The sequence below is a fragment of the Sphaerodactylus townsendi genome, linkage group LG14 (genome assembly GCF_021028975.2).
Source record: "Sphaerodactylus townsendi isolate TG3544 linkage group LG14, MPM_Stown_v2.3, whole genome shotgun sequence".
Lineage (NCBI taxonomy): Eukaryota > Metazoa > Chordata > Lepidosauria > Squamata > Sphaerodactylidae > Sphaerodactylus > Sphaerodactylus townsendi.
In genome coordinates this window covers 25,490,461-25,518,271 of record NC_059438.1, presented here as the reverse complement: position 1 = coordinate 25,518,271, position 27,811 = coordinate 25,490,461, and the positions used below count along the sequence as shown (strand labels likewise).

General features: G+C 62.6%; 2 protein-coding genes across 3 annotated transcripts; one reads left to right on the top strand and one right to left on the bottom strand.

Moving 5' to 3' along the window:
* On the bottom strand, positions 1 to 22,627 carry WWP2 (WW domain containing E3 ubiquitin protein ligase 2). The gene is made up of 21 exons (XM_048515328.1): positions 22,538 to 22,627; positions 21,456 to 21,519; positions 20,672 to 20,819; positions 19,899 to 20,017; positions 15,536 to 15,673; positions 15,099 to 15,195; positions 14,801 to 14,877; positions 12,297 to 12,362; positions 11,386 to 11,517; positions 11,003 to 11,171; positions 8,422 to 8,511; positions 7,884 to 8,058; positions 5,715 to 5,769; positions 4,581 to 4,662; positions 4,146 to 4,274; positions 3,795 to 3,873; positions 3,091 to 3,162; positions 2,907 to 2,995; positions 2,282 to 2,441; positions 821 to 954; positions 1 to 172 (listed from the first exon to the last, which is right to left on the bottom strand). The coding sequence occupies exons 2-21, from the start codon at positions 21,502 to 21,504 to the stop codon at positions 28 to 30; spliced, it is 2,205 nt and encodes a 734-aa protein (XP_048371285.1). The 5' UTR covers positions 21,505 to 21,519; positions 22,538 to 22,627; the 3' UTR covers positions 1 to 27.
* A 77-nt stretch (positions 22,628 to 22,704) lies between these two features.
* NOB1 (NIN1 (RPN12) binding protein 1 homolog) lies at positions 22,705 to 26,844 on the top strand. Of its 2 annotated transcripts, none has more exons than XM_048515793.1 (9): positions 22,705 to 22,819; positions 22,915 to 23,033; positions 23,152 to 23,285; positions 23,808 to 23,879; positions 24,215 to 24,370; positions 24,476 to 24,643; positions 25,687 to 25,784; positions 25,889 to 26,033; positions 26,372 to 26,844. In XM_048515793.1, exons 1-9 carry the CDS (start codon positions 22,713 to 22,715, stop codon positions 26,639 to 26,641), a joined length of 1,269 nt encoding a protein of 422 aa, XP_048371750.1. In that variant the 5' UTR covers positions 22,705 to 22,712; the 3' UTR covers positions 26,642 to 26,844. The 2 variants fall into 2 exon arrangements, with proteins under 2 accessions (XP_048371750.1, XP_048371751.1); XM_048515794.1 differs by having other exon boundaries at positions 22,915 to 23,047.
* Positions 26,845 to 27,811: the final 967 nt, after the last annotated feature.

Below are 27,811 nucleotides of genomic sequence, written 5' to 3'. Positions count from 1 at the left end.
GTGCGCTCAGCAGCCCCCCAGACACACTCACATGATGTACTCCTCTTTGTTCTCCTCGGTGACCCGGATGTTCTCCCCGCCCTCCTTCAGCTCGTGGGTGGTCACCTTGCCCAAGATCTCCATGTCCTGGATGAAGTAGAGCTCCAAGCCGCACTCCTCCAGGTTGTTCTCTCTGCAGGGGGAGGGGCCAGGGAGCCACGCGGCTCGTCAGCAGAGGGAACCGTGGCCGTGACTCCTGCCATCCCTTCCGTGGCAGCCCAGCCGTGCCCCAGGTGCACATAGAGGCCGGGACGCCTGAAGCCACAGGAGGCTGCCCTGCCCTCCGGAACCAGGAGCCCACCTTTCCCACCTGGTACCTGCCCTGACCGCCACCCACTCGCCCCGTCAGACACAACGGAGGCTGGCCAGCGGCACAGATCTCTTTGCCGTCCCCACCAGAAGCACAATGGGCTCTGGGCTCCCCTCTTCAGTCCTCCGTCCCTCACGCTGCTATTCACACTTTCAAGATGGGGTCATCAAAGGGCTGGTTGTTCCTCTTCCTTCACCGCCAGATCCGGGGCCCTCTGGCGCCACCCCGGAGGCAAGAAGCAGCCGAGGAGGCCCTGCCACACTCTGGGGACAGCTGACTAGCAGCTGCAGCGGCACGGGATTGGGGAGCGGCAGCCAATGCGTTGGGCGCTGCGAGGTTGTTACCCTCGCTGCCAGTAGGCCGGGCCGATATCCAGGCAAGGCTGTAGGGGCCCTCCGGCCTCTGGGTGGGGCTCCGGGGGACAGTGGGTGGGTGGGTGGGTGGGAGGCAGCCAACCCCCGGCCTACTCACTTGATCCACATGATGGAGTTGTAGAACTCGGGGTCAATGGACTCCAGATCCTTCAGGGTGGGGCGCTTGTTCAGCATCCGCTTGTAGAAGGGAAGCGTGAAGCCCGTGTCGATGAACTTGCCGTGGTACAAGGCCTGTCGGGGAAAGAGAGGCCCCCCCCGTGAGCAGAGCCAGGGATCCGCCCCCGCAGCAGCTTCCCCTCTCTGCCCTGGTAGGAAAAGCTTGCCGAGAAACCACACAAAACCCGCTGGGTCCGGTGAGTGCCAAGGATGGGCTGAAGACCCCCAGGAAGAAGCAGCCCCCGCCCCCCGCTTCCTCCTTGGCTGGGGGCGGCCAAATATGCCGTCCCCCTCTGGGGAGCCAGCTCTCCACACAGCCTCAGAGCAGCATTTGTTTCAAGCAGCCCTCTGCGGCCACAGGCCGGCCGGCCCGAGCCAAGAAAAACGGAGACGGCTGCGCGCGTCTGGAGAAGCCCAGGCGGGCCGTGAGTAATAGTGTCTGGGTTTGGGTGGGGGCAGAGGATGCTTTGGGGGGGAGATGTTGGCTGGCAAGATCTTCTGTGCAGGGAGGTTTCCTGGCACTGCCCCTCCCCAGCCAGAGCCATCCAGGGCGCAGGCCCAGAGAAACCGGAGGCACCAAGCGGGGCGCTGCCGGGTCTGCTGAGCACTTCCGTTCCCAAAGCCACAGCACCACTGGGTGGGGTAGGGAGGCGGGGGGGGGGGGCTTCGGACTGTGGTCCCATCAGGCCTCTTGCTGGAGAAAAGGGCTCAGAGGGGAGAAACGAGGCCTTCAGGAGCCTTGGGGAAAAGGCAGCTCTCCTGGCACAGAGGGGTCACGGGGGGGGGGGGGGGGGGGGGGCCCCCCCCCCGACAGCCTGGTTCTCAGTTAGGGACCTCGTCCCCCCCAGAGCAGGAGGGGGAAATCAAGCTCCCCCAAGCCTCAGGGTGGTCTTCCAGGGAGAAAAAGGGCGGCCCACTCACTCCTCTTGGGTCTTTAAAGGCCCTGAACATGCCTGCAGCTCCAGCTCTCTGACCCACTCCCATGGGAGGTCACCCCTCGGGCCCCCAAATCCTCCTCCGCACTCTCTGTACCCAGAGGCTGCCAGCCCTTTCTTGGAAACAGCCGGGCCTCCTGACTGCAGCGCCCTCACACCTCATTCGGCAAACTGGGCTTGAGCGGCAGGAGGGGGGGGTGTCTCTTTTTCAGCCCCTCCAAAGCACAGCGGATTTGTTCACAGGAAGTGGAACTGAGCACAACACGGCCGCTCAGCCCTTCCGCTGGCCCCACAGTGCTGGGAGAGGTCAGGGCTGGGAAGGCACCGAACCAGCAGCAGCCAACTCAATGCCACGAGCAGCGCAAGAAGCTGCCACCTCCAGATGCTGGAGCATTTTTACAGGGCAGGCAAGCAGCCCCCCCGCCCCCCCCCCCGGGCAAACGTCTCCCCCCCATCCGGAACCTCACCATGGCGATGAACCTGCCAATGAAGCGGAAGTAGGTGAGGTGGTCGGGGTTGATGGAGGAGGCCGGGTTGATCTGAAGGCAGTAGTTGTTCTTGCCGGCGTATTCAAAGAGGCAGTACATGGGGTTGAGCACCTCGTGGGACAGGAGGAAGAACCACTCCCTGGCAGGGGGCAGGAGGGCAGACATCACGGGAGGCCACGCGTGGGCTCCGAGCATCATGGGAGCGCTTACCTCTTCCTCGCAGCGGAGAGCAAGGGACGGCGCCCACAGGATCTGCTGAGCCCAACCTCCCCACCCCTGGCTGCCCCCCACCACACAGCCCTCAAGCCCCAGCCTAGCCCCACCCCCCACCCCAGGGCCCCTGCACTGCACATGGAGGAGTTCCCTTCTCTTGACTCGTCCTGTCGTCCTCGCAGGAAGGCCCGGCATCCTGTCCGTGGTTCTACCCTGTGGTAGAACAGCCTGACGTCACCTACCATAGGGTAAAACCACTGGCGGGACACAGAGAGACGCACTCGGGGCTCGGGCCCCACGGCAGCCACCACCGGAAGTGGAAGAAGCCACACGCAGAGGGCCAGAACTTGCTGCGACACTCAGCCCCGGCCCCCCCACGAGCCCCACGCACCTGGCAATGCCGCCGTAATCCAGGCCCTCTTCCCCACGCATGATGATGTACAGCCGGCGACGAAGATCGTACGGCTTCATGTTCATGATCTGGGGGGATGACAGGAGAGGAGAAAAATGGCCGCCAACCAGCCCAGGGACCCCTCAGCCCTGCCCCCACCCCACCTCCCAGACTGAGACCTCACCTGCTGGAAGGAATCTTCAAAGAGAGTCTGCCGTGAGACACTGATCTTGACATGGCTGGGCAGAGCATTCGACTGCAGAGGAGACACAGGGGATGACAGGCCTGAATGCGCACCTCCCCCCCCCCCGCCCCCACACACACTCCTTTCACAGGTCCTGGAAGAGTCCCGTGGATCCGCCCAGTTGCCCCTTGACCTCAGCACCCTGCCTGACACGGTGGCCCAACAAAGAGCATAGAAGACAAGGTCTCATGGCATGGGCTATTCAGAGGTTGACTGCCTCTAGAAGTGGAGGTTCTTCCTGCTAGACCTGTCCAAAACCCTTAAAACTCAAGGCCACCCCTGTGAACTGAGAATGAATCCCAGAATTCGATGACTGACTAAGAAAATAAGTCATCCCTTCCGCCCATTCAGCTTCACCAAGTGCCCCTGAGTGGCAGCACGGTGGGAGACGGGGGCGCTCCCCCTGTGCAGACTCTCTGTCCTGGGCATCGTTCTATAAACCTCTATCACCCCCTCCGTGTTAGTTGCCTCCTGTCTAAACTTCAATGCTTCCTGCCTCTCGAGAGAGGAAAAGTGCTGCAACTGTGTTCCCCCTCCCCCAATCATTTTGGTGGGGCCCCCGCCTGCATTCTTCTTGGCTCTGCAATATTGTTTTTTAAAGGTGGGCTCATGCCACCGACCCCCGACCCCCCACAATCACTTACATGACACAGGAAGCGGAACTGGTGGTATTTCCAACGAAAGCTCCGGTCGTAGGCGCCAGGAGAGCCCCCTGGTTTGCTCCTGCCACAGCAAATGCCGGTCATCAGCCAGATGGCAGCTATGCAGCGAAAGCCCCCCCGCCCCCCACCCCAAAGTCAGGCCAGTCCTCTGGGGAACAGCTAGACCCCTCCCCAGGATGCTGAGGTGCGCATGGAGACTACCCCCCGGGAGCTTCCTCCGCAGGGATTCTTTCCAGGGGCATGACAAGAGCAGCACAAGATGCCTGCACTGCAGGGCTGGCAGAGGCATCACACTGGAATTGCCGACAGGGCAGGCAATGGGGAGGGACTTACCCAGACTCAAATCCAGGACGGGGGTCTTTGAAAGTGGTGGTGCGGGTGTTGTGGTCCACAAAGTAACACACTCCTTCGCTCGTATATTTCATCTCCCAGCCGGGTGGCAGGGCCGGTTCCTGGATCATCCTGCCACAAAGAGACCGGGGGCTGATCCAGACGCCTCACCTGGGGGCCCCCACCCAGCATGTCTCCCTGGCTAGCTGGCTACTCCCCCCATCTAGGTCCAGCCCCCCCCCCCCCCGCATCCTGTTGCATGCCCTTCCAAAGACCGTGAAGGCAGAGGCCAGTCTGAGCAAAACTCTGCCCCTGTCCAAGGCACGCGGGGGCTGAAGAGCTCCGGGCGGCTCCTGCCCCCAAAGGGCCCAGACACTGCTAGCCAAGAGCCCTAGAGGGCGAGCTGGGTGGCACCAAGCTGCCAGTCAGTCCTCCTACCCCTGAGTGCGGGGGTCCTCCCATTGTGTGGTGCGAGTGTTGTGGTTCACATAGTAAACTCGTCCGTTGTCCTGCCTCTTTTCTGGAAGGAGAGCGAGAGGAAGAGGGCAGTGAGTCTCCCCGACTGCTGGGAGCCAAATGCTGAAACCGCAGACCACCTTGTCAGAAGCTGAGGGGGGCAGCACGTCTGGGCCGGGATCAAGCTGCTCTGTGGCTCGTGGCGGAGCAGCCAAACGCCTCTCCCCCGCCCACTACGCGAAGCAAAGAGCTCCCTCGAGAAGCGGGCACTAACTGAAGGGCAGAGAGCTGTACAGACCAGGGACAGTTCCGCCTTGTCTCACCGTTGTGTCAAGAGCCCGGGAGAAGAATCCCAGAGCGCCCTCCCTCCCCTGCGCAGTTGCTGGCAGCTCCCCTCCCCTGGCCCCCCAGGTGCTTCTCTGCAGGGATCTGCCCCACACATCTCTCCTCCATCTCCAGCCCTCAGAGCCAGGCATCCCCTCCTCCTCCCCCTCCCTTTCATTCACACCAGCGAACTGCAAGAGAGCACCAGCGCCAACCGGCTTCCGTGGCCCCTCAGGGATTCTTCCAAAGTCCAGCGGGAGGGGACCCAGGGCTCATTCCAGCTGGCCCAGCATCTGGCAGGGAAACAGTAGCACCCCACACACACACACACACACACGTGCACACACTGTCTGTGTTATTTCAATTTGACATTCCCTTGGGACATTGTTGTGGGGACACACGCATTGTGGCCAGCCTCTTGCTGGGGGCGGGATGTTATCACGGAGGTCTGCCCATCCCAGCCTATCTCCCCCACTCAGCTCACAACAGGGGCCGAGCGGCTTCTAGACAGCAGGAAGCCTGCCTGGCCCACCCCCTTCTTCCTCCTTTCCAACATGTGGGCAGCAGAAGCTCTGAGCCAGAAGCAAAAGCCCCCCCCCCCTCCACTCCATACTTCTGGTTTGGAAGCCAGGAGACATCCCACAATAAAAGCCAGGTTTTGAACCCAGAGCCCAGGTAGGTCCTTGGGCCAGTCTAGCTGACTCAAGTATCCCAAAAAGCACCTGCCTGGAGTGAAAGGACAAGCCCCCCAGGAGGGCGAATCCCAGTGGGAGGCAAGAAGGGGGTACTTACCCCAGCCCGGAGGAAGGGGGCCAAGTGGGTCATTGTCCGATGGGGCGCCCGAAGACTAGAGGAGGCAAACACAACCGGCATGGTGGTTAGGAAGAAGATGCCAGTGGGTGGAGCGGAGGCCGGCCAGCCTGCCAGCCTTCCCTTCCCAGGTGAGCTAGAAAGGGAGGCTGCAGAGAGGACAAAGCCCAGCGCGGAAGGTGTGCGGATCGGGGCAGGGGCTGAGCGGAGGCTGGAGCTGGAGGGGAGAGGCCGGGCGGCTGCTGTCCCGGTGCTGGCCAAGGCAACTGAGAGCCCCACGCGCTGTCCCACCTCCAGCCTCTTCCAAGAACCACACTCAAGAGGGGGAAAATATCGCAGGCCTTTCCAATGAAATCATTCCCACAAGTCCTGTCCACGCCCAGGGCTTCCTGGCTCGGGCGGCCTCCCCCTCCCCCCTCACAGCAGCGGCAGCGGCAGCAGCAGGCCGCGAAACCCGGCAGGCAGCCGGTGGGAGATGCAAGATGCTCTCAGGCAGACTGAGGGCGCATTCATGCCCGCACAGACAGGCGTTTCCCCCAACCCCACCCCCCCACCGGTCCTGTACAAAGCACCTTTATCCAATGGCAGGCAGCCTGGGCTGGGCTGGGCCAGGAGGCTGCTCTGGTGAAGGCAGGCGGGGCGGAGGGGGCGGCCCAGGACTTGGAAGCCAAAAGCTTTTCAGATGACTCCAAAGGGAAATGGGCCCCCCCTCTCCTAGTCACTTCTCTATGCACAAGGCAGGTCTGTCCACTGTCTGTACTGCCTAACCCCCCCACCAAAAAAAATTGGTAGTATTCCAACCTGGAGAACCATTGGGAGGACGAGGAGACTTTGGGGCAGGGGTGGAGGGGGGGTCCTCTGAAGCCAGTGAAGCTCGGGGGAATTCCAAAACAGGGACCCATAGTCATATTGCCCCATCAGATGCACACAAATTGCAGAGACCACTAGGCAAGCTGGCTACAGGCCCAGTGTGAAGCCCGGACCCCAGAACAGGAGAAAACACACACACACACACACACCAAAAGGCCATCACAACACCCCTTGACTCTCAGTTAGAAGACGTTAGTGCTCCCCCCAGCCCAGGGCAGTCTGGACACCCCACAGTAGTTCGCAACCTCTAAGACACCGTGGAAGCCACCAAAGTCAAGTCAAGTCTTTATTTGCGGTCAGTGACCAAATACACCACCGGACCAGAAAAAGAGACACACCCCAGCCTTTGCCTTCAAGCAGACATTTCCAGTGACGGTCATCTGATTATCAGGAGCCTACGTGGGCCAACCTTTCTCTTTCAGTCTATCCTACCTTACAGGGTTGTGGTTGGGACTATATGGAAGCAGGGAAAGAGAGGCACGCAGCCTTCAGTTGCTCTGAGGATACGCCAGGTAAAAATATACAAAATAAACACATCTGAAAAAACAACAATCCTGCATCCATTGTGAGAGATATTCTTAAGGGGGTTATTTGTGACAGCAGCCTTGGATGGGGGAGCAACCAAGCACAGCACCCCCCCCCCCATCACTGTGATGCTTTGAAATGGGGGGAGGGGGGACTTGAGCAGCAGCAGCAGCCGGGCTCTCTGTCCCTCTCCCTTGACACTGGGAGGCTTTGGGAATCTCCTCTCCTGCCTCTGCTGTGTACACACAACACACACACACACATTCAGAGGGTCTCCAGCTTGAGACGCTGAAGAAAGAGACCCTCCGAGGATCTCTCTCTTTCCCCAGGGTGAGGCTGCCAAGAGGCAACAAGGCCAGAGGGGTGCCAAACCCACGAGAAGCCCACGAGCCACCTGCCCGCCCACACAAACTCCCCCCACCCGGTCCAGTTCAAGAAGAAGAAGAAGAAGAGTTTGGATTTACATCCCCACTTTCTCTCCCGTAAGGAGGCCCAAAGGGGCCTACAATTTCCTTTCCCTTCCCACCCATTTCCCCAACAAATATCCTGTGAGGTGAGTGGGGCTGAGAGAGCTCCGAAGAACTGGGACTAGCCCAAGGTCACCCAGCTGGCGTGTGTTGGAATGCACAAACTAATCAGCTCAAGTGGCAGAGCGGGGAATCAAACCTGCTCTTAACCACTACGCCACTGCTGCTCAAGATCATCAAGCCATCAGTGGGTTAGTGGGGGGGGGGGGAAACAGGGCCCCTCCCTCACCTGGTAGAGGAACCTCTGGCTGAAGTGCTGCATGGCCCCCTGGAGCTGGCTGCGCTGGCTCTGCCACTGCTCGTAGTTGCGCACGTATTCGGCCGTGGGGCGCTGCCAGGTGGTGGTCCGAGTGTTGTGATCCACGTAGTAGTTCCTGCCACGCGGATCCACACGCTTCTCCCAGCTGAACAGACAAGGGGGGGGGGGGGTCATGAGAACTGAAATCACACACACACACACACACTTTGTGATTGGTAAGTTCCCCTTCTCCCCACCCCCCAACCGGCTCCAGCACTGCCACACGTGGGCGGGGGCCTCCCCAGGTGGCCCTTACAGGATCCACCCAGATCGCTTCTTCCCACCTGAGCACTGCAGGGAGGATCATGCTGGACTCCAGCCAGCAGCCGCTGGAATCTGCACACCCCACGTTGGGCCTCAGCCGCTTAGGGTGCCCTCAGCCCCACTGACTCCTGGCCCCCCGGCTTCGCCTGACCCAACTCCTCCTCCTCCTCCTTTCTGCAGCAAAATGCACGACTGAGCCACCTACCCTGGGGGAAGGGGCCGCTCCCAAGTTGTGGTCTTGGTGTTGTGGTCCACATAGTACACCCTCCCATTGGGCAGCTCCCGCTGCTCCCACCTGAAGGAGAAAAGGGGGCCGTGAGTGGGCTGGTGCAGAGTCCAGCCATTTAATCCCTCCCCACCCACCCCACCCCCACAGAAGTGCTTTCCAGTTCTTATTGATTACCCCAAGAGCCCTGCGAGGTAGGCACACCTCCTCGCTCCAGGCACCAAGGGAGTCTGCGGGGGGGCACCAAGGTTCAAACCCAGAACTCCTCCTGTCTTACTGAGCTGCCTCCACCCAGATCCAAGCAAGCTCATTGGCGGCAGCTGGCAAACACCCCCCCCCTCACCCAGGCAATCTGCACATGTGCAGAGGGGGGGATTGGGAGACGCAGCCCCTCCTCCTCCGCAGCAGAGTGTGTGGGTGCCCATCCTTATTTTGCTTTGGCTGGGCTTGGGGAGGGGAGGGGACGGACAAGGGCGGGGTGGTGCTGTCTGGATCGGGCATCTTTGGCCTCCAAACCTTCACAAGGTTTTCAAGCTCGTGAGGCCAGAAGCTCCCTCTATTTTCTGAACACATGACAAGCAGAGTGTCGGGGTGCCAGGCTCCACGCGCAGCCCTCTAAGCGCTCCTCAAGCTCCACGTCTGCCCACAAGCAACACGCCCCCCCCCCCCAAGTCAGAAAGCAACGTCCTGCCACGCCAGGTGCCGCCTCCTGCCACGGGAGAAAGGGTGGCTGGAAGCAAAACAGCAGCACCGAGGGAGGGAAACTTGCCGGCCAAGCGAGACGCCTGCCTTTACGTAAGGAACCGCAGCCCGTGCCTGCTGCCAGCGAGCATAATGCACGGCTTTGTGTGTGCGAGACGAGGCGCAAACTGGTGTGCACGCTGGCTGCCGTGTTAATGAGGGCTGCTGTCCTCGGCGCAGAGCCTGTTGATAGGAACCAGATGCAGGAGGCCCAGAGGGAGCCAGCCCCCCGCACCCCCCCCCACGGCCGAGGGTGTTAGGGGAGGCTCCTGCCCCCCTCCTCGCCGACGGCTGCCTCTCCCAGGAGCACCAACTCCCCTCTGCCATGATTCGGTCCCACCTGGACACTCCTGCTCCGGGGGTGGCAAACGGCAGATGTCCGTGGGTGCAGGAGAGCGGCCCCAGGCCCCGTCCACAAGAGGTGTTGCCTCTAAGCGTGCGACACTCCTGTTCCCATGCAAGAGGGCGGCAGGTAAAATCAGGGGGCGTCTGGGGCATGGAGAAAGTGGCTGGGATTTTCCCCTGCTGGGTCTGTGTGGTGGGAGGGGGCCTGGGGCATCTCCACACACACACTGAAGCAGCGGTGGGGGGGGGGATGGACTTTGACGCCTGCCGGCAGTGCTGCTGCCACACCTCACAGGGTGGCTCAGGAGGCCCTGATCCGGCAGCCCAAGGGAAAGGAGGGGGGCTGCCTGAGTGGAAAGGAAAGCCCCAGCAGTGCCGGCAAAGAGCAGGAGGCAGCTGGGCCAGTCGAGGGTCAGGCTGCCCCTCATCAGGAAGCAGTGCAGGGGCCCAGCCACCCCCCCCCCCCAGCTTGCCAGTTGGGTTGCTGCTGGATGGCCCCCCCCTTCACAAGGCCTCCTCAGCTCCTAAAACCCTCCCCCCTCCTGCATCCAAAGAATTGCTGCAGTAATAAAAGACAGCACAAGACAGCAGTTAGAGTTAGCAGGAGAACCTTTGGCACCCCAGATCGAGGGACTGGCTTCCCATCAGCGCCCTGCCAACTGGCTGAAGGCGCTGGTGGTGGGCTAAGATGAGAATTGTAGTCCATAACATCTGGAGTGCCAAAGGTTCGCCACCACAGATCTAGGAGACCCCGATCGAATGCCCTCTTTGCCAAGGATGCTCAGGACTGTTGTCGTAAAAAAAAGATGAAGGGGAGAAGAACGCTGCGGGCTCCCATTGGGAAGAAATCCATGTTCAGTGTGCTGCCCCTTGTTTCAGACATTCTTCCGCCACCCGGCACCCCACCCCACCCCCATCAGAGTTGCGCAGAGGAAACAGCCGTGCCTTTGAACCACTCCAACCAGAGGGCAGGTTGGACCCTTTGCAATTGTGGACAACTTTGCAATTTGACTGTGCTTCCAAGGATCCACAGACCTAACGCCAGCCCTGCAAAGGGGGCCTGCCTTCCTGCAGTGGGGGGAGGGATGAGAAAGGGAGGCTTGTCTCAGAGCCCCCAGAGTGCATCCCCAGACCCTCAAGTCAGGCGACTCCACTGGCCACCTCTGCTCCCAATGAAGCCCTGGGGTCCCCCTTCTGGAACCTTCACCAAGCTGGGTCTGGATCTCACCAAGGGTGAACACTCCCTAGCAGCCAAAATGGCCACACTGTAGCCACAGCAAGAGAAGACGTGGCTCGCGGGAAGAGGCAAGAACGTGAAGAAAAGTGGCAAACAGCAGGAGAAGAAAGCCTCGGCCCTCAGGGGCCCAGACCTGAGTGAGGCTGACAATGAGAGAGCCTCTCAGAAGGTCACCATGAGCTGGAGGAACGCTGGTTGCCCTCCTCAGGACTGCCCGCCTCGCAGGGCACCACTTACCCCGGGGGCAGCATCTCCAGGGCCTGCGCTGCCGGCTGGGAAGTCTGTGCTTCCGAGCAAGAGGCCGGCTCCTCCGCCCCCCCTGCGGGGTCACAGGCAGTGGGGGGATCGGGGCTCCTGGTCTCCTCCTCTTCAGCACTGGGGACGGGACCCGCAGACTCGCCGCTCACTACAACACAAAGTGGGGGTGTTAGGGTGCGGAGGAGCCCCCCGCTGCAGCCCCAGCACCCAAGACTGGCACTATTTCGGGCTTCCCGTGCACCACAGGCCCAGGGGCAGGGGCTGCTTCCCGCCTCAAAGCAGGCCTCAGAACCAGAGAGGCCCAGGCAGAGGGCAGGAGGGGTGAGGAGGGGGCCCCTTAGGCGGAGCAGCAGCAGGCCCACCTGTGCCATTCACCATGCCAGCCTGGCTCTTGCCCAGTGGCGTAATCAGTCTCAGCTGTGGGGTTCTCTGCTTCCATTGGACCTCAAGTTTCCTTGTCCAGCTTCTCTCCAGCTGCATGCCTCTCTGCTCCCCTGCATGTAAGAACTTGGAGGAGAGGAGACAGGCAATGGGGATTGTTTCTGAAGCACTGGAGGGGTGTGGTGGCTCCTAACAATCTCCACTCCTACCAAAGCTAGCTAAGGAGGTCAGTGGAAACCTTGGGGATGCTGTTCTGGCCAAGATGTGCTACATCAAACTCACCCTATCCTTACATGGATTCTGCAGCCTGAAGAAACGTGGCGCAGCGTGGTTAGTGTCAGACTCTGATCTGGGAGACCCAAGTTCCAATCCCCACTTGGCCATGGAGGCTTGCTTGGTCACACTCTCAGTCTGACCTACCCCACAGGGCTGTTGTGAGGATTAACCAGAGGTCCACAAAATGATGCAAGTAACTTTGGTTCCCCGTTAGGAAAAAGGTGAACTTTTTTTTAAGAAGACGAAATAAAATAAGATGCTGCTCGTTTGCTGTGAGGTGTGCGGGCGTTTCCGATCATGAGCTCCACCCCCCGGCACTCCTGCACGGCTCCCTCCCTTCTGAGGTTTCTTTAAATATTTGTCCACGTCCACCAGGGCTAGAAAATTGCCAGGAAGAACAGTCAGACACTGAGCTCTGCACCAGGTGCCAAATTCTGCATTTGCACACTGTGTAGAATTCACACAGCCCTGGCAGCAGGGCAAGGCGGCGGGGGGGAGGGGGGGGCGGAGAGCAGAGAGAGTCACACCCGCAGGCTTGGAGACAGAAGGGGGAACTGCCTATAAGTTTGTTTTCACACAGCTAGACAACACTCAAAACGTAGGAAAATAACCATACCAAATTCTGCGTGAACCTGTGGCACAAGCCAGCGGCCTTCTTGGCTCAGCCCCCACGAAGATGTATCTGGGAATGGGCAAGAGGAAGCCACAAGCGGCACATCCCTTCTTGGGGAGACAAACAAGTCCCAAGCCTCCAGGGTTGTGTGTGTGTGTGTGCGTGTGTGTTTTTTTAGAAAGCCAAATGAGCTGTTTCCGAAGCACCGCTCCAACCCAGCAGCCTGAAATTAGCCTGCCTGCCTTCCTACAGGGCTCCAAGCTTGGCACCCTCTTTTAATAGCTGTGTGGAAATAAACCAAACATGGTCACGTGGCACAGCCTGTGCAGAAGAGCAGCTTAAAATAGGTTTTGGGGGGGGCAACAGAGAACAGCTCTTGGGGGGGGAGATAGGGGAGGTCCGCCCAGTACAGGCTTGGCAGAGAAATGGAGCCCCCCCCCGCCCCCTCCTCGCAGTGATCCATACTTTGAGGGCCTGAAAGTCAGGCATGGCCAAAGCTGGGGCACCCGGGGACTCAGGGACACCAAGACCCTGTGGGGAAAGCCAGGCATTCCAGGCTGCCCCCCAGGCAAGGGAGCGTGCAGAGAGTGGCCACTAGTGCCCTGCCAGGGCTGGCATGAAAGCAGAGGCCCCTGCCAAGGAGAGGCAGAGGGTCCAGCGAGGCTGGGAGAGGCCCACAGCCCCCAGTGCACGCCTCTGCCTTGATTTCCCTAAGAGAGCCCAACAACTCCACACACACCCCCCCACCCGTGTGCAATCGAGACTTGGCAGCAGTCTGCAGACTGTGGGACAGCCACAGCTAACGGGAATGGCCCTCATAGAGGGAAGGAGGAGGCGGCAGCCGCCCCTCTTGCCACAGAGCTGAGAAATTCCTCCCCTCTGCAAGAAGACGGGGGAGGGGAGGCAAGCTGTGGACGCTTTTGCCTTCAGGAGCCCAGTGGCCAAGGAGCCCCCCCCCCATCCCCCCCACTCAGGACTCTTCCTCTCCCGTGAAAAAAGGGTCTTCCAGAGTCAACAGAAGACCCCCCCTTCCCCGTGCCAATTAAGCCACGGCTGCCAGAAATGGAACTACCCAGAACTGAGACAGTCTATCTCCAATCACGAGATGGAAACATTAAAAAAAACCACAGGAGGAGGATATCTTTGTTCTATCCTTTTCTTGACTCTCCTGGAGGCATCCCGCGCTGCCTCACTACTCAGGGACACGACCCCACCCTGGACAGGTGGGGGTCTGACCCTTGCAGTTCAGTGCTTCCCAAAGAGTGCATGTTTTCTTAGCACTCCTTTCTGGGGAATTTTGCACCTCGGTGCCAACACGCGGAGGCAGAGCTCAATTTCTCCCCACCAGTGAAGAATGCCCCAAAGCAGACGGCTGGACTGATGCCAAAGCCTGAAGGCAGTCTGTGGGGGCCAGCTGACCAGCCCAGTGTCCTTCCAGGGCACCCATGACCCTGCGGCATCACAGGGAAGTGAGAGTTCCCCCCCGCCCCGCCCTCCACCCCCAGGGCTTTTGCCATGAGCAGCTGAACGGGTCCAGATCCTGCAGCCACCAAGCGCTGCATGAATTTTGTGTCTTCAAAGTGCACGATTAAGAATCTTTATTTTTAAAAAGCAAATCTAGTCCTTGGGAGTGCGAAGGGAAGAAGAAGAAGAAGAAGAAGAAAAAGAAGAAGAAGAAGAAGAAGAAGAAGAAGAAGAAGAAGAAGAAGAAGAGGAGGAGGAGGAGGAGGAGGAGGAGGAGGAGGAGTTTGGATTTATATCCCCCCTTTCTCTCCTGCAGGAGACTCAGGGGCTTACAATCTCCTTGCCCTTCCCCCCTCACAACAAACACCCTGTGAGGTGGGTGGGGCTGAGAGAGCTCCGAAAAGCTGTGACTATCCCAAGGTCACCCAGTTGATGCAGGGAGTGCACAGGCCAATCTGAATTCCCCAGATAAGCCTCCACAACTCAAGCGGCAGAGCTGGGAATCAAACCCGGTTCCTCCAGATCAGAGTGCACCTGCTCTTAGCCACTACGCCACAGTTGCTCCTGCTCTTAGCCACTACGCCACAGCTCAATAAACTGAGTGAAATTATGGGAGCCACATTTTGGCGGGGCGGGGGGGGGGCATAGGGAAGGGAGGGGAGTGAGCAGAGTTTCCCTCGGCAGATTCTCTGGGTCTACAGAATCAAAAGGTGCAAAGCACGCATTCATTCATTCATTCATTCATTCATTCATTCATTCATTCATTCATTCATTCATTCATTCATTCATTCATTCATTTAAATTTATAGACTGCCCAATCGCCAATCAGACCCTTGGTCCACCAAGGTCAGTCTGGTCTACTCAGATTGGTAGCAGATCTCCAGGGTCTCAGAGAGAGAAGGGGGGGGGGTCTTTCACAACAACCACCGCCTAACGCTTTTCCACCTGGAGATATCAGGGCTTCGGGCACGCTGCGCAGCTGCACTGCCACTGAGCCACTGACACCCCCGGGCTCCACTTGCACAATGTCCTTTGGGGCTCACGCAGGCGAAGCCAAGAGCCCCCCAGCAAGCAGGTGCTTGAGAACGAGGCCGTCTCCTCCAGCATCAGGCTGGCCTGTCTGCAAAGGTGGCCATGGAGACCTCGTCTGGGGGCTCACAGATCCTCCTCCGGCCGGGCCCATGCGTCCCCTCTCGCTTTGGCCCACTGCTCAGCTGGGAAAGGCCAGGCAAGAAGAGATGGGAAGGGGCAGCCCCGCTTGCTCTCCCCATACAGCAGAGGGGCCGCCTGGATCCCTTGCCCTCGCTCCTGCCACGGCCACACCCCATGAGCAAGCCTTACCTGGACCTGCTCCCAGTGCAGTTGGCACCAGAGGTCTGATGCTTGCCCTCTGGCAAGGAAGCCAGGCCTCCGCTCTCCTTGTCGCTCAGCTGGCACCCTGGGGGAGCAAAGAGGCACGGGCCTGGTCAGAAGGCCACTGAAGCACCCCGGAAGAAGGGGCAGCCTGCCTGCCTGCCAGCTGGGGAGAATGGGGCTAGGCCAGGAGAGCGAAAGTCTGCTGTCACAAGGATGGCTGTCCAGGTGCAGAGACAGGGGTCACTGCTCTGGGCCTCAATCCAAACCCAGAACCAGCTGCGAGGATACCTTCCCTCCCTCCCTCCCTCCCTGCGTCCAGCCCTCACCAGTACCGAGGCCACGGGACCCAAACTCCACTGGAGGCCCCACCAACTTCCCAGACTGCTCCGGCCCAAGCAGAGAAGCTGGCCTGCGGCACTCACCTTCGGCCACGAGGCTGCCGTTGGGCACGCTGCCCGGGTCGACAGCAGGCCCCTCCAGGAAGACAGTCACCTCCCCTCCGGAGACAAGGGCGCCTCTGTGCTCCATCTGCAGGCTCAGGGTCAGCGGCTGGTTCTTCCCTGAAAGGAGCACAGCGCAAGAGGGGCGTAAGAGCCGCCCGGCTGCTGGGTCAGACCAGACTCCTGCCTCACGCAGCAGTCGGCAAGTTACCCTGGAAGCCCAACCACCGGGCAGAGGGGCCAAAGGCTTCCCCCTGATGCTACCGGGGTCAGGGCCGCCAGCCGCCAGGTGGGACAGGAGAATTCCACTGCAATCACAGCTCAGTCCCAGCCCAGAGAGATCAGCTCCCCTGCAGAGAAGGGATGGGGTGGGGGGCGACTTGATTTGTCTTCTCCAGGTTTCCCCCCCCAAAATCCCCCCCAAATCTCCAGGTTTCCCCCCCCCACCCCAAATCCCCAAATCTCCCCTTAACCTCCCCATCCCCTGCTGGGGGGGACCGGGCAACCCTCGGCCCTCTCCTGGTGCCGGGACCCCAAGGCCAAGTGCCTCTGGACGCAGAAGCTGGGCCATGGGTTGATCAACTCAGGAGGCTCCAGCCACAGCCCCAACCCCCCCCCCCACACCCCTGCCCCCTCTGGGCCACCTCATCCCAGCCAATGAGCTAAAGCAGCAGGGGCCTTGGGGGGGCATGGGCAGAAGGCCCCGAGAGGCCCCCTTGCTACTGAACGGCCACAGCCAGCTCCCCCCAGGGCTGCTGGGCTCCTTCTGGAGAAGCAAAGGTGAAGGGGGGACATGACGGCCATGTTTAAATATCTGAAGGGATGCCATGTGGAGGAGGGAGCAAGCTTGTTTTCTGCTGCCTCGGAGACGAGGACACGGAGTCATGGGTTCAAGAGGTGCAGGAAAAGAGATTCCACCTAAACGTTAGGAAGAACTTCCTGACCATCAGGGCTATTCAACAGTGGAATTCACTGCCTCGGAGAGGGGTGGGGTCTCCTCCTTTGGAGGTGTTTAAACAGAGGCTGGATGAACATATGTCGGGAGTGCTTTGATTGTGTGTTCCTGCAAGGCAGGGGGTTGGACTTGATGGCCTTTGGGGGTCTCCTCCAACTCTGTGATTCTATGACTCTCAGCCTACTGAGCCCTGGCGGCCCCCTCTGGGAGCAGAAGCCCCGGACGGGAGGGCAACAGAGCTGGGCCTGAGTCCCGCTCAAACGTGTCCGTTTCTCAGCATGATGCCTACTGAAGTGGCTGCCAAGCCCAGTGTCACTCCCCCCACCTTTCTTTGAAGGGAAACGCGCCATGTCCAGAAGTGTCAAATGCTGCGCAAGAAGCCACGTTCCCTGCGAAAGCCCCGTCTCCCCCAGGGTGAGCCCCAGGGGTCCCCTTCTGAACTCCCCTCCCACCTGCCACTCAGGGCCTCAGAGCACCCCACGAGAAAAGGCCACAGATTGCTGCTCACCCCTGGGGAGGCCAGCAGGGAAGCCATGCGCAGCCGGGGAGGCCTGCAGGTGGGTGGCCACCCCCCCCCCCCCCCCGGGACCGTGGCAGAAGCAGGCGCGCTCCTCCCGCTCTCTTCCTGCCCTGCTGCCAACTCGGCCACGGCTCATTCCTGCCGCTGCAGGCCACACAAGCCCCCTTTGTCCCCAGCCAAGAAAAAGGTGTCTTGTGTGTTTCCAGGCGAGGCAAGCAGGCAAGCGGCTGCCTTTAAGAAAACAAGCACTCGGGAGCCCCCCTGCCCACAGCCCTGCAAGCGGAGGGTCCCTCTCCGTGGCACACAAAGCAGGCCTGTGTGTCCGCCTGCAGGCGGGTTGTTATGCTTTGGGGAAGGGGCAGCCTCCGCCCTGAATGAGTCCTCAGTGCTGCGCCTCCTGGGCCATTCCCAGCCAACTCCAAGAGGTGGGGCCAGCCGCAGGACTCGGCTCACCGGGGCAGCGCAGCCCAGGAGGGCAAAAGGCACCGGCGCTCTGGAAGAACCAGGCCGGGCTTTAAAAAGCAAAGGAGAGGCGGGTGGTGCCTCTTTCCTGCACCCCCCCTCCCCCGGGCTGAATCCTCAGGCCCCCAGAGAAACTGCTGGGCTAGTCAGACTTCCCAAGCCAGTGGCCCAAATGGGACTAGGGCACCACCGGCTCCTCCCAAGGAACACCTGGCCACAGTGGGCCGAGCAGCTGGCTCTGGGGCGCAAGTCCACCCATCTGCCCAGACAGGAGGAGGGATGGGGGGGCTGTTTCTTAGGAGAAGGCGTTGCAGCTGCCGGGGCACAGCAGAACAGGAGGCTGGGGAAGGGAGGGGGCGCTGCCTAAACAAGAGCCCCTTGCAACCTGAGAAGCGGGGGCTGGGTTGCAGCTACCGGCAGCCCCCTCACCTCAGCCAGCAAACAGAGCAGCCAAGGTGCCTTCCACTCACTCTCTATCTCACACACACACACCCTGCCCAGGGCACGACACCCCCCCCCGCCCCCCCAGTCTCCTGTGCCTTTTTCCCGCCAGCAGGGACAGGAAGAGGCCACGTTCCTCTGGTGGGGCTGAGAGGCCCCCCCCCCCAAGACCAGCACTCCACACTATTCCAGGCAGCCCCAGGAACAAAGGAGTCCTTTCTCGGGTGGCGGGGGGGCTGGAGCTGCAAATGAGGTGTTTGACAGGGTTGCCTGTTCATGGGTAAGGCGTTAACTCGCTGCCTGCCACTCAGTTCGTTTTGCTCTCCCGCCCCCAAAGTCCCCTGCCCAGGAGCTGTGCGGGGCAGTACTGGAGGGGGGGGGAGATAGGAGTCCTGGGCTGGGGGGGAGGGCAGAGCAGAGCCAAAGGCAGGAGCCACTCCAAGGGCACACAGAGATCTGCCGGGAAGGGCACCATGGCACCGAAGGAGCCGAGAAGCCCCTGAGGAGATCCACAGGCTCCTCCTGGAGTTCGGGCTCAGCTGGCAGAGAGCCAGGATGAAGCCAGACAGGGCAGCGGACTAGACTCGGAGAGGAGAGGAGGGGGCGCAAGTTCCACCCCCTACTCAGCCATGAAGGCTGCTGGGAGAAAGAGCAAATCTTGTCAAGGGCTTTCACGGCCGGCATCGCTGGGGTGTTGTGGGGTTCCCAGTTCCAGTAGCATTTTCTCCTGACGTTTTGCCTGCATCTTCAGATGCCAGCCACAGATGGAGACAAAACGTTAGGAGAAAATGCTACTGGAACTGGGAACCCCACAACACCCCGAAGAGCGAGTCTTGTTACCTCTCAGGACACTACAAGGCTAAAAGGTGCCCCTCAAGAGACTGGCTGGAAAGCCTCAGTCACGTCTCTCCCCCCGCCCTGAAGCCAAGAACTTGTGCAGCGCTGGCTCCAGGCCAGGTGGGTTCCCAGACCCATTTGCATGAAGGATCCATCATCAGCCTGGGCATCATGACTGGTCCATACTCCGGGGCCTGAGGCAGGAGGTGAGCTGGGAACCCTGGCCCCCCTTTGCACAGTTTCTGTGTAGACAGAACTGGGGGCTCTTTGCCACAAGTGACCAATGCTGAGAAGGGGAGCTGGCCACCGCAGTCGCACCTTGGCCAGCCGCGGCCTGGAACCGGCTCCTTCAGCCGCATCTCCTGCTAGAGAGCCCCGAAGGGATCGCAGGGCCCAGAGCAGGAGCGCGCCGCTCCTCAGACGCCTGCCCTGGCAGCCAGAGCGAGGAGGGAAAATTCCACCCTTCAGGGAACCCGGCAAGGCTGTTTCCACTGGCTCCCTCGGCCCCTCCCTGCCTCATAAAAGGCTCCTTGTGTCCACACAAGGAACAGAGCTCAGGTGGGGAAACAAGAGGGCGTGGGTGGCCCTTGGCCTCCAAGGAAAGGCACACACAAATGCACCCCCCCACACACACACACGGAGCTTCCTGCTCCTGAGACTGCACGTCTCCTCCCTGCCCTTTGGGGCTGCGTGCTCTCTCCCCTTAGTTGGTAGCCCAGGGGCCCAGGATTACAAGTTCCGGCAGGCAGACAGCTCGATGCCAGCGTACCTCCCTGCCCACCCCCAGCCCCAGCAAGAAGGGACCAAACCCTGAAAAAGGAAAGGAGTCTGCTGCGAGACCCCCCTCCCCCGCCAGCCCCCTAAATAGAGACCCTTCGCAGCAGCTTCCAGGGCCAGGAGCTGCGACGACCAACCCAGGGCTCGGCTGGGCCAGGCAGGCCGCTCTCCCTCCAGCGCACACCGGCAGCCCTGAGCGCCTGACAGGCCGCCCAGCCCCGGACAATGAGGCCTTGTTCCTTCCAGAGATCAGGACGGCTCTCACCAGGCAAGCGGCCTGCAAGGCCAAGGCACAGAGAGCGGAGAGCCCCCAGGCGGAGCAGGGACCGGAGGGAGCCCGGGCCAGGGCGTACCTTTCCCCCTGCTCTGCTGGAGGCTGGACAGGCTGACGGAGGCGGAGCCCAGCAGCTCATTCCGGAGGGTGTGGCAGCTCCACAGCTTCACCTCGAGGTGGCTCTGGGCGGTGACGTTCCTGGGGACAGAGATGGCACAGAGGAGGGCCGGCGGGTGACGCCATCACCAAGCAAAGAGGGGAGCCGCTGCCTGTTTCGAATGTGGAGGCAGCGCCCGAAGCCCCTTCCTGGCTCAGGAATTCCCACCTGCACCAACGTCCCCAGACAGACACCACCGGCCTGGCCTTTCAGGCAGCTATAACCAGCCAAGTTTCTCAAAGCTCCACCTGACTGCCCCTCCACCTGACTGCCACAGACACCTTTGCTACACCTGGCAAGCCGCTGCGGAGTGCACCCTCTCCATTCTCAACCCTCCCTGCCTGTGACCTTTGCCCCTCGAGTTCCACTGCCACCCACAGCATCCTGTTCCCCCATAGGTCCTTGTGGCTGGGATGGCCTCCTGGAACCCTAGGGCCTCCTCCGTGACAAGGAAGTGCTTGCCACTCTGTGGCCCGTGGTGCCCACCCCCCCACCCCCCGCCTCTCCTGCAGGGAAGTTTTGAGAGCCGTGACACTCGCTGCGCCCTTCCCAGGACCGGAGCAGATGTCCCCAGGAAGGCAGCCCGCCCCCCTCCCTCCCAGCAGGCCTTTCTCCACCGCTACGCCCACCCTGGCCAAGCTAAGCAGGCGCCAGCACTCCACCCCAGGCTCTCTGTCCCAAACAGGCGCTCTTACAGGGTGAGGCTTTCGTTCCAGAGGACCTCCGAGCTCCCAATCCGCCTCCCTGTTTTCTTGGTCTCGCTGCTCAGGCCGTCTGCTGCCACCTCCACAAAGGAGCTGATCCGAGGCTGGCGGCCATGCGCCGGGGGCTTGGCTGACACCACTAGCGGAAGGAAGCGCAGAGTTCAGCGGCCGGGCCTGCCCCTCCAGCACTCGCCGAGCGGGGGAGGCAGCCAGGTCTCCCCACAAGCCAGGAACGATGCGATTCCCATGCCAAGGAATCCTTCTCCCCTCCAAGGAAGCTCCGGAACTGCACCCCAACAGAGTCTCCTATGTGGGGCCCACCCCAGCTGGACACGGCTAGAGGCCGAGCTGATGTTTTGGTCAGCAAGAAGAGGGGCCCCCCACAAGCCCAAGAGCTTGGAGCCCTCTGGTGGTGGACAGCGTGCCTTGTTATCTGCACAACTGGCCAGCGGCAACAGCGGCCACTCCAGCCAGGCAACCAACCCCCACCCCACCCCCCAGTGCTTGAAATGCAAGCAGATTGGGATCGCCCCCTACAGGGACGCCCTAGGAGCAGGAAACCAAGCCTGCTCTTGGGAGGAGGAGGAGGTGGGGGGAGAACAGGCTGGTTGGGACCGATCTTTGCAAGCACCTCAAGTGTCTCTTGACTGCCCACAGCCATCCAGAAGGCTAAACTAACACTCCCCTGCAATGCAGGGGGTGGGGGGAACAATCCAGAGGCAATCCAGAGGCCACCCCCAACAGCAGAGAGGTGCCCACGGAGCAGAGAGCTCACCCTTCACAGTAAGCGGAGACTTCTCTTCAGCTGCACCTGCAGAGGCCATTTCATCCTGGGAACCCTAAAAGACACCCCCCTGCCACCTTAATGGGAGCGAAGGACAGAGAGGGTCCCACCTGCCCGGAGGAGCCTTCAGCACCAGCAAAGACGTGAGAAGGGGGCCCTGCAGGGCAGCTGGCGGCATTTTGTGCCGGACCCCCCAGTCCCCTCCCGCCCCCTGCCGTTCTTCACAGCTTTCAGGTGCCGGGGAGGTTGCCTGAAGCCGCCTTCCACTGGGCCGGGCCATCAGGGGTAGCGGTGCCTACTCAGACTGCAGCGGCGGTCCAAGCAGGGCCTCCAGCAGAAAAGGGTCTTGCACCTCACCCACCCACCCACCCACCCACCCGCGGAGCGTTTTCCTGGAGGTGCACCTGAGCCTCCCCGCATATCCAGCAGACGCTTCCACGGCCCCTCTCCGAGCGCCACCCCCGAAGGACCCCCGCCCCCCATCCTGCGTGAAGGCTCCTCGGGCCAGAGGCTGAAGGAGGCACGACCCAGGCGGGGCCACCGGGAAAGGCAGCGGGCAGAGAACCGCAGGACCCCCGCGCTGCAAGGGAGGAAGGCAGCAGCAGCAGGTGCCCGGCCAGGAGGTGCCCCGGGAGCCGCTGGCCCGGCAGGCGCGCCTCATTGACCCCAGCAGCAGCAGCAGGAGGAGGCGCCGCAGGAGACCGGGGGGGGGGGGGAGGAGACCGAGGGGGGCGGGGGGACCAAGGCCAGCGGACCCTCCCGTCACTCGGCGCCAGGGAAAGGAGATGGAGCCACAGCACGGTCGACCCCCCCCCTCGGCAAGCCCCACAGCCCCCCGCCCGCTGGGAGCCCCCCACGGGCACGACCGGCCCCCGCTCCTCGGCAGCCTCCAGCCCCGGGGCCTCCTCCTCCCGGTACCGCGGGCGCAGGAGGCAGCCCCGGCCGCGCCCCCGCCGCACAGCCCCGGCCAGGCAGGCAGACTCTCCGCGGCGCCTGCGGCGGGGGGCTGCGGCGGAGCTCCCCGGCAGAGAAGGGGGTCCCTGGAGCCGCACCCTCCCCTGCGGGCGACTCACCGGCGCCGGTCCCGTTCCGGCCACTTCCGCCTCCTGGAGTCACCGGTCATGTGGCCCCGACGAGTCACGTGGCTTCGGCAGGGCCTCCAGGCGCGGAGGAACTACAACTCCCGGCGTGCCTCGCGAAGCTCCTCGGTCGCCGGGACGACGCGGTCCTCTGCGGACCCCTCCCGGCATGCCTTGCGCGCCTTCCGCGACGAGACCGAGACGCCAGGCGAGATGGCGCCCGTGGAGCACGTGGTGGCCGACGCTGGCGCGTTCCTGCGCGGAGCCCCGCTGCAGGTAGGAGGCCGGCGCAGGTAGGCTGCGCCCGCGGGGGGAGGCTCGCCGAGGCCCCTCCTCCGGCCCTGACCCGTCCCTTCCTTCTCGCCGCGCAGGAGATCGGCAGGCAGATCTACACGACCCGCGAGGTGGTGGCCGAGATCCGCGACAAGGAGACGCGGCGGCGCCTGGCCGTGCTGCCCTACCGGCTCCGCTTCAAGCAGCCCGGCACGGAGTACGTTCGGCTCGGTGAGCGCCGCCTGGGCCCCGGCCGCCCCCCCCCCCCGTAGCCCCCCGGGGCCGGAGCCGCGCACCCCCTCCCCCACCAACCAGCTCTCTCTCCTCTCCTGCAGTGACCGAGTTCTCCAAGCAGACCGGCGACTACCCGAGCCTGTCGGCTGCCGACCTCCAGGTGCTGGCCCTCACCTACCAGCTGCACGTCGAGCACGTCGGGGCGGCTCACCTGAGGACGGAGCCACTGCGGCAGGTGCCTGGCTTGACAGGGCCGCGGACGGGCAGGGCAGGGCGCTCACCTGCGGGGGCTGCCGCCGGCCTGAGGTCTGCGGGGGAGGGGGCAGCCCCGAGGGGCGCCGACGTGGCGCCTGTCGTCCAGAGCCAGCCAGGGGAGGCTTCCCAGACCCTGCCCAGAGCGGGACCTTTTGCCGCAAGCTCACCACCCCCAGACTTGTGCTCTCTGGGGCCAGGTTTGGGCCCTGTTTGCTGGCTATCTGGTCCCGTGGGTGGGGCGGGGGTGACTCTCAGCCCAGAAGGCCTGCTGCAAATAGCAGAGGTGAAAAGAAAACCTTTCCTGCGCTTTTCTAAACGGAGCCAATCGAAGGCAGGCTGCACTTCTTACTCATTCTTTGCTTTTGGGGATGTCGCCTCTTTTTGTCGTTCTTGTAGCCATTCAGAAGTTGAGTGAGGCCGGTGGGAGACTGGAAGATTCGCAGGGAGGGCATTTTTGCCGCTCCTGATACAGTGCTCTGTTTTTCTCCCGTTTTTCACGCAGGTCACGCTCAGCACAACCAACCAGCACCCTGAAGCACCTGTTCACCTGGCCGGCTTCTATCTCCCTTCCAAGGTAGCTGCATGCCAGACTGAGCTTGGTCAGCCTTCTGGAAGGGGCTGATCGGGGCAGCCGCCATCTGTGGCCGGGGGGTGGGGAGGGGGAGGCTTCTCTTAGGATGCGCATGCAGCAGGAGCAGGAAGTGGCGGGACAGACACAGCTGCTCTGCGCGGGCCCCGTCGTATCTTCCTTGAGGAAGGGCCAGTTTGGATCCTGAGCGGAGTCCTTGGCATCGGCTTTCTAACTGCAGTCAGCTAGGCTTGAACCCGGGGCCTCCCACATCCCGAGCAGGTAGTGCCTGGCTTCGCCCCTGATGAATGGCATTCGGCCCCTGTTCCCTTGGAACCTAGACCAAGCCTCCAAAGAGGGAAGAGAGCCCGTCGCTGGGAGCAAGTCAAGGACATCTCTCCCCAGCTGGGGCTGACGAAGAGGCGGCTGCATTTGGCTCTTTCATGTTCTGGAGGCCTCCCTTGCCCAACATTGAGGAAGACCTGCAGGAACTGCTGGTGAGTGGTCCCAGGGACTCCCCCGCCCCGATGGGCTGCCGTGGGGGGCACCGGCTGGCCAGAAACTCTGACCCCTCGGACCTGTCTCTTGTCTGCCTTGCACAGAAAGCAGCTGGCAGCTCCGTGGAGCCAGGGGAGCCCCAAGAGCAGGAGAGCGCTGAAGAGGACGAGGAGGGCTGGATCACACCCAGCAACATCAGGGCGGACGCAGGGCAAGGGGCTGAGCTTCCAGATGTGCAGGTTGCCTGCCTGACCACAGACTTTGCCATGCAGGCAAGTGGAGGAGGAACCAGGGCGGAGGAGGGGCCGTTGGGCTGGCCTGTTTGCCCTGTTCCCATCCATGCTGGCTGGAACCTGAAGTAGCAGCAAGCAATTGCTGGAGGTCCCCTGGGAGGCTTTTCACAATTTAGCCTGCAGAAGAAAAGAAGGCGAGGGGAAGGGGCCGTGAGGGGCTGGAGAGCCAGGGTGCGCGTGGCCTTTGGGGCTAAGGCTGTGATGGCGAACCTTTTCGAGACCGAGTGCCCAAACCGCAACCCCAAACCCACTTATTTATCGCAAAGTGCCAACCCGGCAATTTAACCGGAATACTGAGGTTTTAGTTTAGAAAAAACGGTTGGCTCCAAGGTGTGTGTTACTCAGGAGTAAGCTTGGTGGTAGTTGGTGGCTTTGCTCTGAAACAACCGTTCAACTCTTCCAAGGGGTGAGACACGACCCTAGGAGGGTTTACTCAGAAGCAAGCCCCATTGCCAGCAACTGAGCTTACTCCCAGGTAAAGATCACACTTTTGTTCTTCACATGAAAATCAGTGGGGTTTAACAGCGCTTAACAGGGTTACCTACACTTCTTTCCCAAAACTAGGTCTTAGGTTTAATGCTAATAATCGAGCCCAGCGGCCCAGGCCAACCTAGATGTGTGTGTGGGGGGGGGGCACTGTTTGTGAGTGCCCACAGAGTGGGCTCTGAGTGCCACCTCTGCCACCCGTGCCATAGGTTCGCCACCACTGGGCTGAGGCTTTCAAGTGGGCAAAATGCATGGCTGACTGGAGAGAAGGACGGGAGAACCCTTTGGGGTGTGGAAGGGCGAGGAGGAGGTTTTGTGCAAAATCTGGAAAGATTGAAGGGTGGGCCGGGGGGCATTCTGGGTACACGACAGACAAAGATTGGCCCCCTGTGGAGAAGGAGCCGCCTTTGATTGGAGCCTTGCTTGAAGGACGAGGAGGCCTCGTGGCTTGGAGACCCGGCCCCTTCGCTCCAGCCCTCACTGACAAGAGGTCTTGTCTGGCCCCCCTCTGACCGGGTCCCGCTTCTCTCTGGCAGAACGTCCTGCTGCAGATGGGCTTACAGGTCCTGGCCGTGAACGGCCTGCTGATCCAGCATGCCCGGAGCCACATCCTGCGCTGCCACGGCTGCTTCAGGTACGGGGTCGGCTAAGCTCGGGACCAACGCCTGGATCTTGGCAGCTTCCAGGAGCTGCCGGCTGCTGTCCACTGCTTGGGCTCTCACCACCGCTCTCTTCCAGGACGACATCGGACATGACTCGCCTTTTCTGTCCCCACTGCGGGAACAAGACCCTGAAGAAGGTGGCGGTGACCACAGACAGCGGGGGGAACCTCCACATGCACTTCTCTCGCAACCCAAAGGTGCTGAACCCTCGCGGACTCCGGGTGAGTCGGGAGGCACAACCAGAGCACTGAGGCAAAAGCCATTTTTCCTCACTTAAGTGTGCAACCTAATCTGTTCTTGTGGGGGTGGGGTGGGGGATTCTCTACCTGATCACAGCCAGGGCAGGAGCACCAGCAAATCCCCCCCCCCACGGGGGCACATGCCAGATGTTGGAACGTAAGACCTGCCAATCACGGCAGATGAATCAACCGCTCCAGCCCCTGCACATGGGGGGAACCTGTGGGGTACAACTTCCTGGTGTGTGTTGGCAAGGGAGTTTTTGCGTAGATATTTGTTCAATAGGGTCACTTGTAAAGCGTGTGTTTCCTCCCTTCCCCAGCACTCGCTGCCTGCTCCCCAAGGGGGCAAACACGCCCACAACCCCCACCTGGTGGATGACCAGCGCTTCCCCCAGCAGCGGCTCTCCCGCAAGGCCAAGCAGAAGACAAACGTCTTTGACCCGGATTACCTGGCCGGCATGTCTCCGTTTGCAGAGAACGACATCTACAGTCGGGCAGCCAATCTGCAGATTCGGGATGGGGCCCTGGGGGCAGGCAGGAGGCGCATGAATCCCAACACCTCCACAAAAAAGTGTATGAAAAAGAGGTGAAGGGGGGCCGTCCTGCCCCAACCAGGGCTGCAAGAAGGTGAGATGTGAAGCCCGGCCTCCCCCCAGGACAACGGACTGGCTGTGTTTCCTGGGCACCTGCAGGCTACTGGCAGTGGGGGTGAGAGCCACGTCTCTGGAGAAGACCTTAGAGGGGTGGGGGCTGGGCAGGAAGTTTGGAAAGCCCTGCTTTGGTCTCAGCATACTCCACTCCCCCCCCCCCCCCCACCCCCCCCCCCCCCCCTACCCCCCCCCCCACCCCCCCCCCCCCCCCCCCCCCCCCCCCCCCCCCCCCCCCCCCCCCCCCCCCACCGCCCCTCCATCCCAACTCCCCCCCTCCCACCCCCCCCCCCCCCCGCCCCCCCCCCCCCCCACCCCCCCCCCCCCCCCCCCCCCCCCCCCCCCACCCCCCCCCCCCCCCACCCCCCCCCCCCCCCACCCCCCCCCCCCCCCACCCCCCCCCCCCCCCACCCCCCCCCCCCCCCACCCCCCCCCCCCCCCACCCCCCCCCCCCCCCACCCCCCCCCCCCCCCACCCCCCCCCCCCCCCACCCCCCCCCCCCCCCACCCCCCCCCCCCCCCACCCCCCCCCCCCCCCACCCCCCCCCCCCCCCACCCCCCCCCCCCCCCACCCCCCCCCCCCCCCACCCCCCCCCCCCCCCACCCCCCCCCCCCCCCACCCCCCCCCCCCCCCACCCCCCCCCCCCCCCACCCCCCCCCCCCCCCACCCCCCCCCCCCCCCACCCCCCCCCCCCCCCACCCCCCCCCCCCCCCACCCCCCCCCCCCCCCACCCCCCCCCCCCCCCACCCCCCCCCCCCCCCACCCCCCCCCCCCCCCACCCCCCCCCCCCCCCACCCCCCCCCCCCCCCACCCCCCCCCCCCCCCACCCCCCCCCCCCCCCACCCCCCCCCCCCCCCACCCCCCCCCCCCCCCACCCCCCCCCCCCCCCACCCCCCCCCCCCCCCACCCCCCCCCCCCCCCACCCCCCCCCCCCCCCACCCCCCCCCCCCCCCACCCCCCCCCCCCCCCACCCCCCCCCCCCCCCACCCCCCCCCCCCCCCACCCCCCCCCCCCCCCACCCCCCCCCCCCCCCACCCCCCCCCCCCCCCACCCCCCCCCCCCCCCACCCCCCCCCCCCCCCACCCCCCCCCCCCCCCACCCCCCCCCCCCCCC

Coding starts and splice junctions, on each gene's coding strand:
- WWP2 (XM_048515328.1), bottom strand. CDS start 21,504: ATGGCCTCTGCAGGTGCAGCTGAAGAGAAGTCTCCGCTTACTGTGAAG. Junction 4,663..5,714: donor CCCCCTTCCTCCGGGCTGGG/GTAAGTACCCCC, acceptor CTCTCCTTCCAG/AAAAGAGGCAGGACAACGGA. Junction 3,163..3,794: donor AGTTCCGCTTCCTGTGTCAT/GTAAGTGATTGT, acceptor TCTCCTCTGCAG/TCGAATGCTCTGCCCAGCCA.
- NOB1 (XM_048515793.1), top strand. CDS start 22,713: ATGCCTTGCGCGCCTTCCGCGACGAGACCGAGACGCCAGGCGAGATGG. Junction 23,880..24,214: donor GCTTCTATCTCCCTTCCAAG/GTAGCTGCATGC, acceptor CTTGGAACCTAG/ACCAAGCCTCCAAAGAGGGA. Junction 24,644..25,686: donor CCACAGACTTTGCCATGCAG/GCAAGTGGAGGA, acceptor TCTCTCTGGCAG/AACGTCCTGCTGCAGATGGG.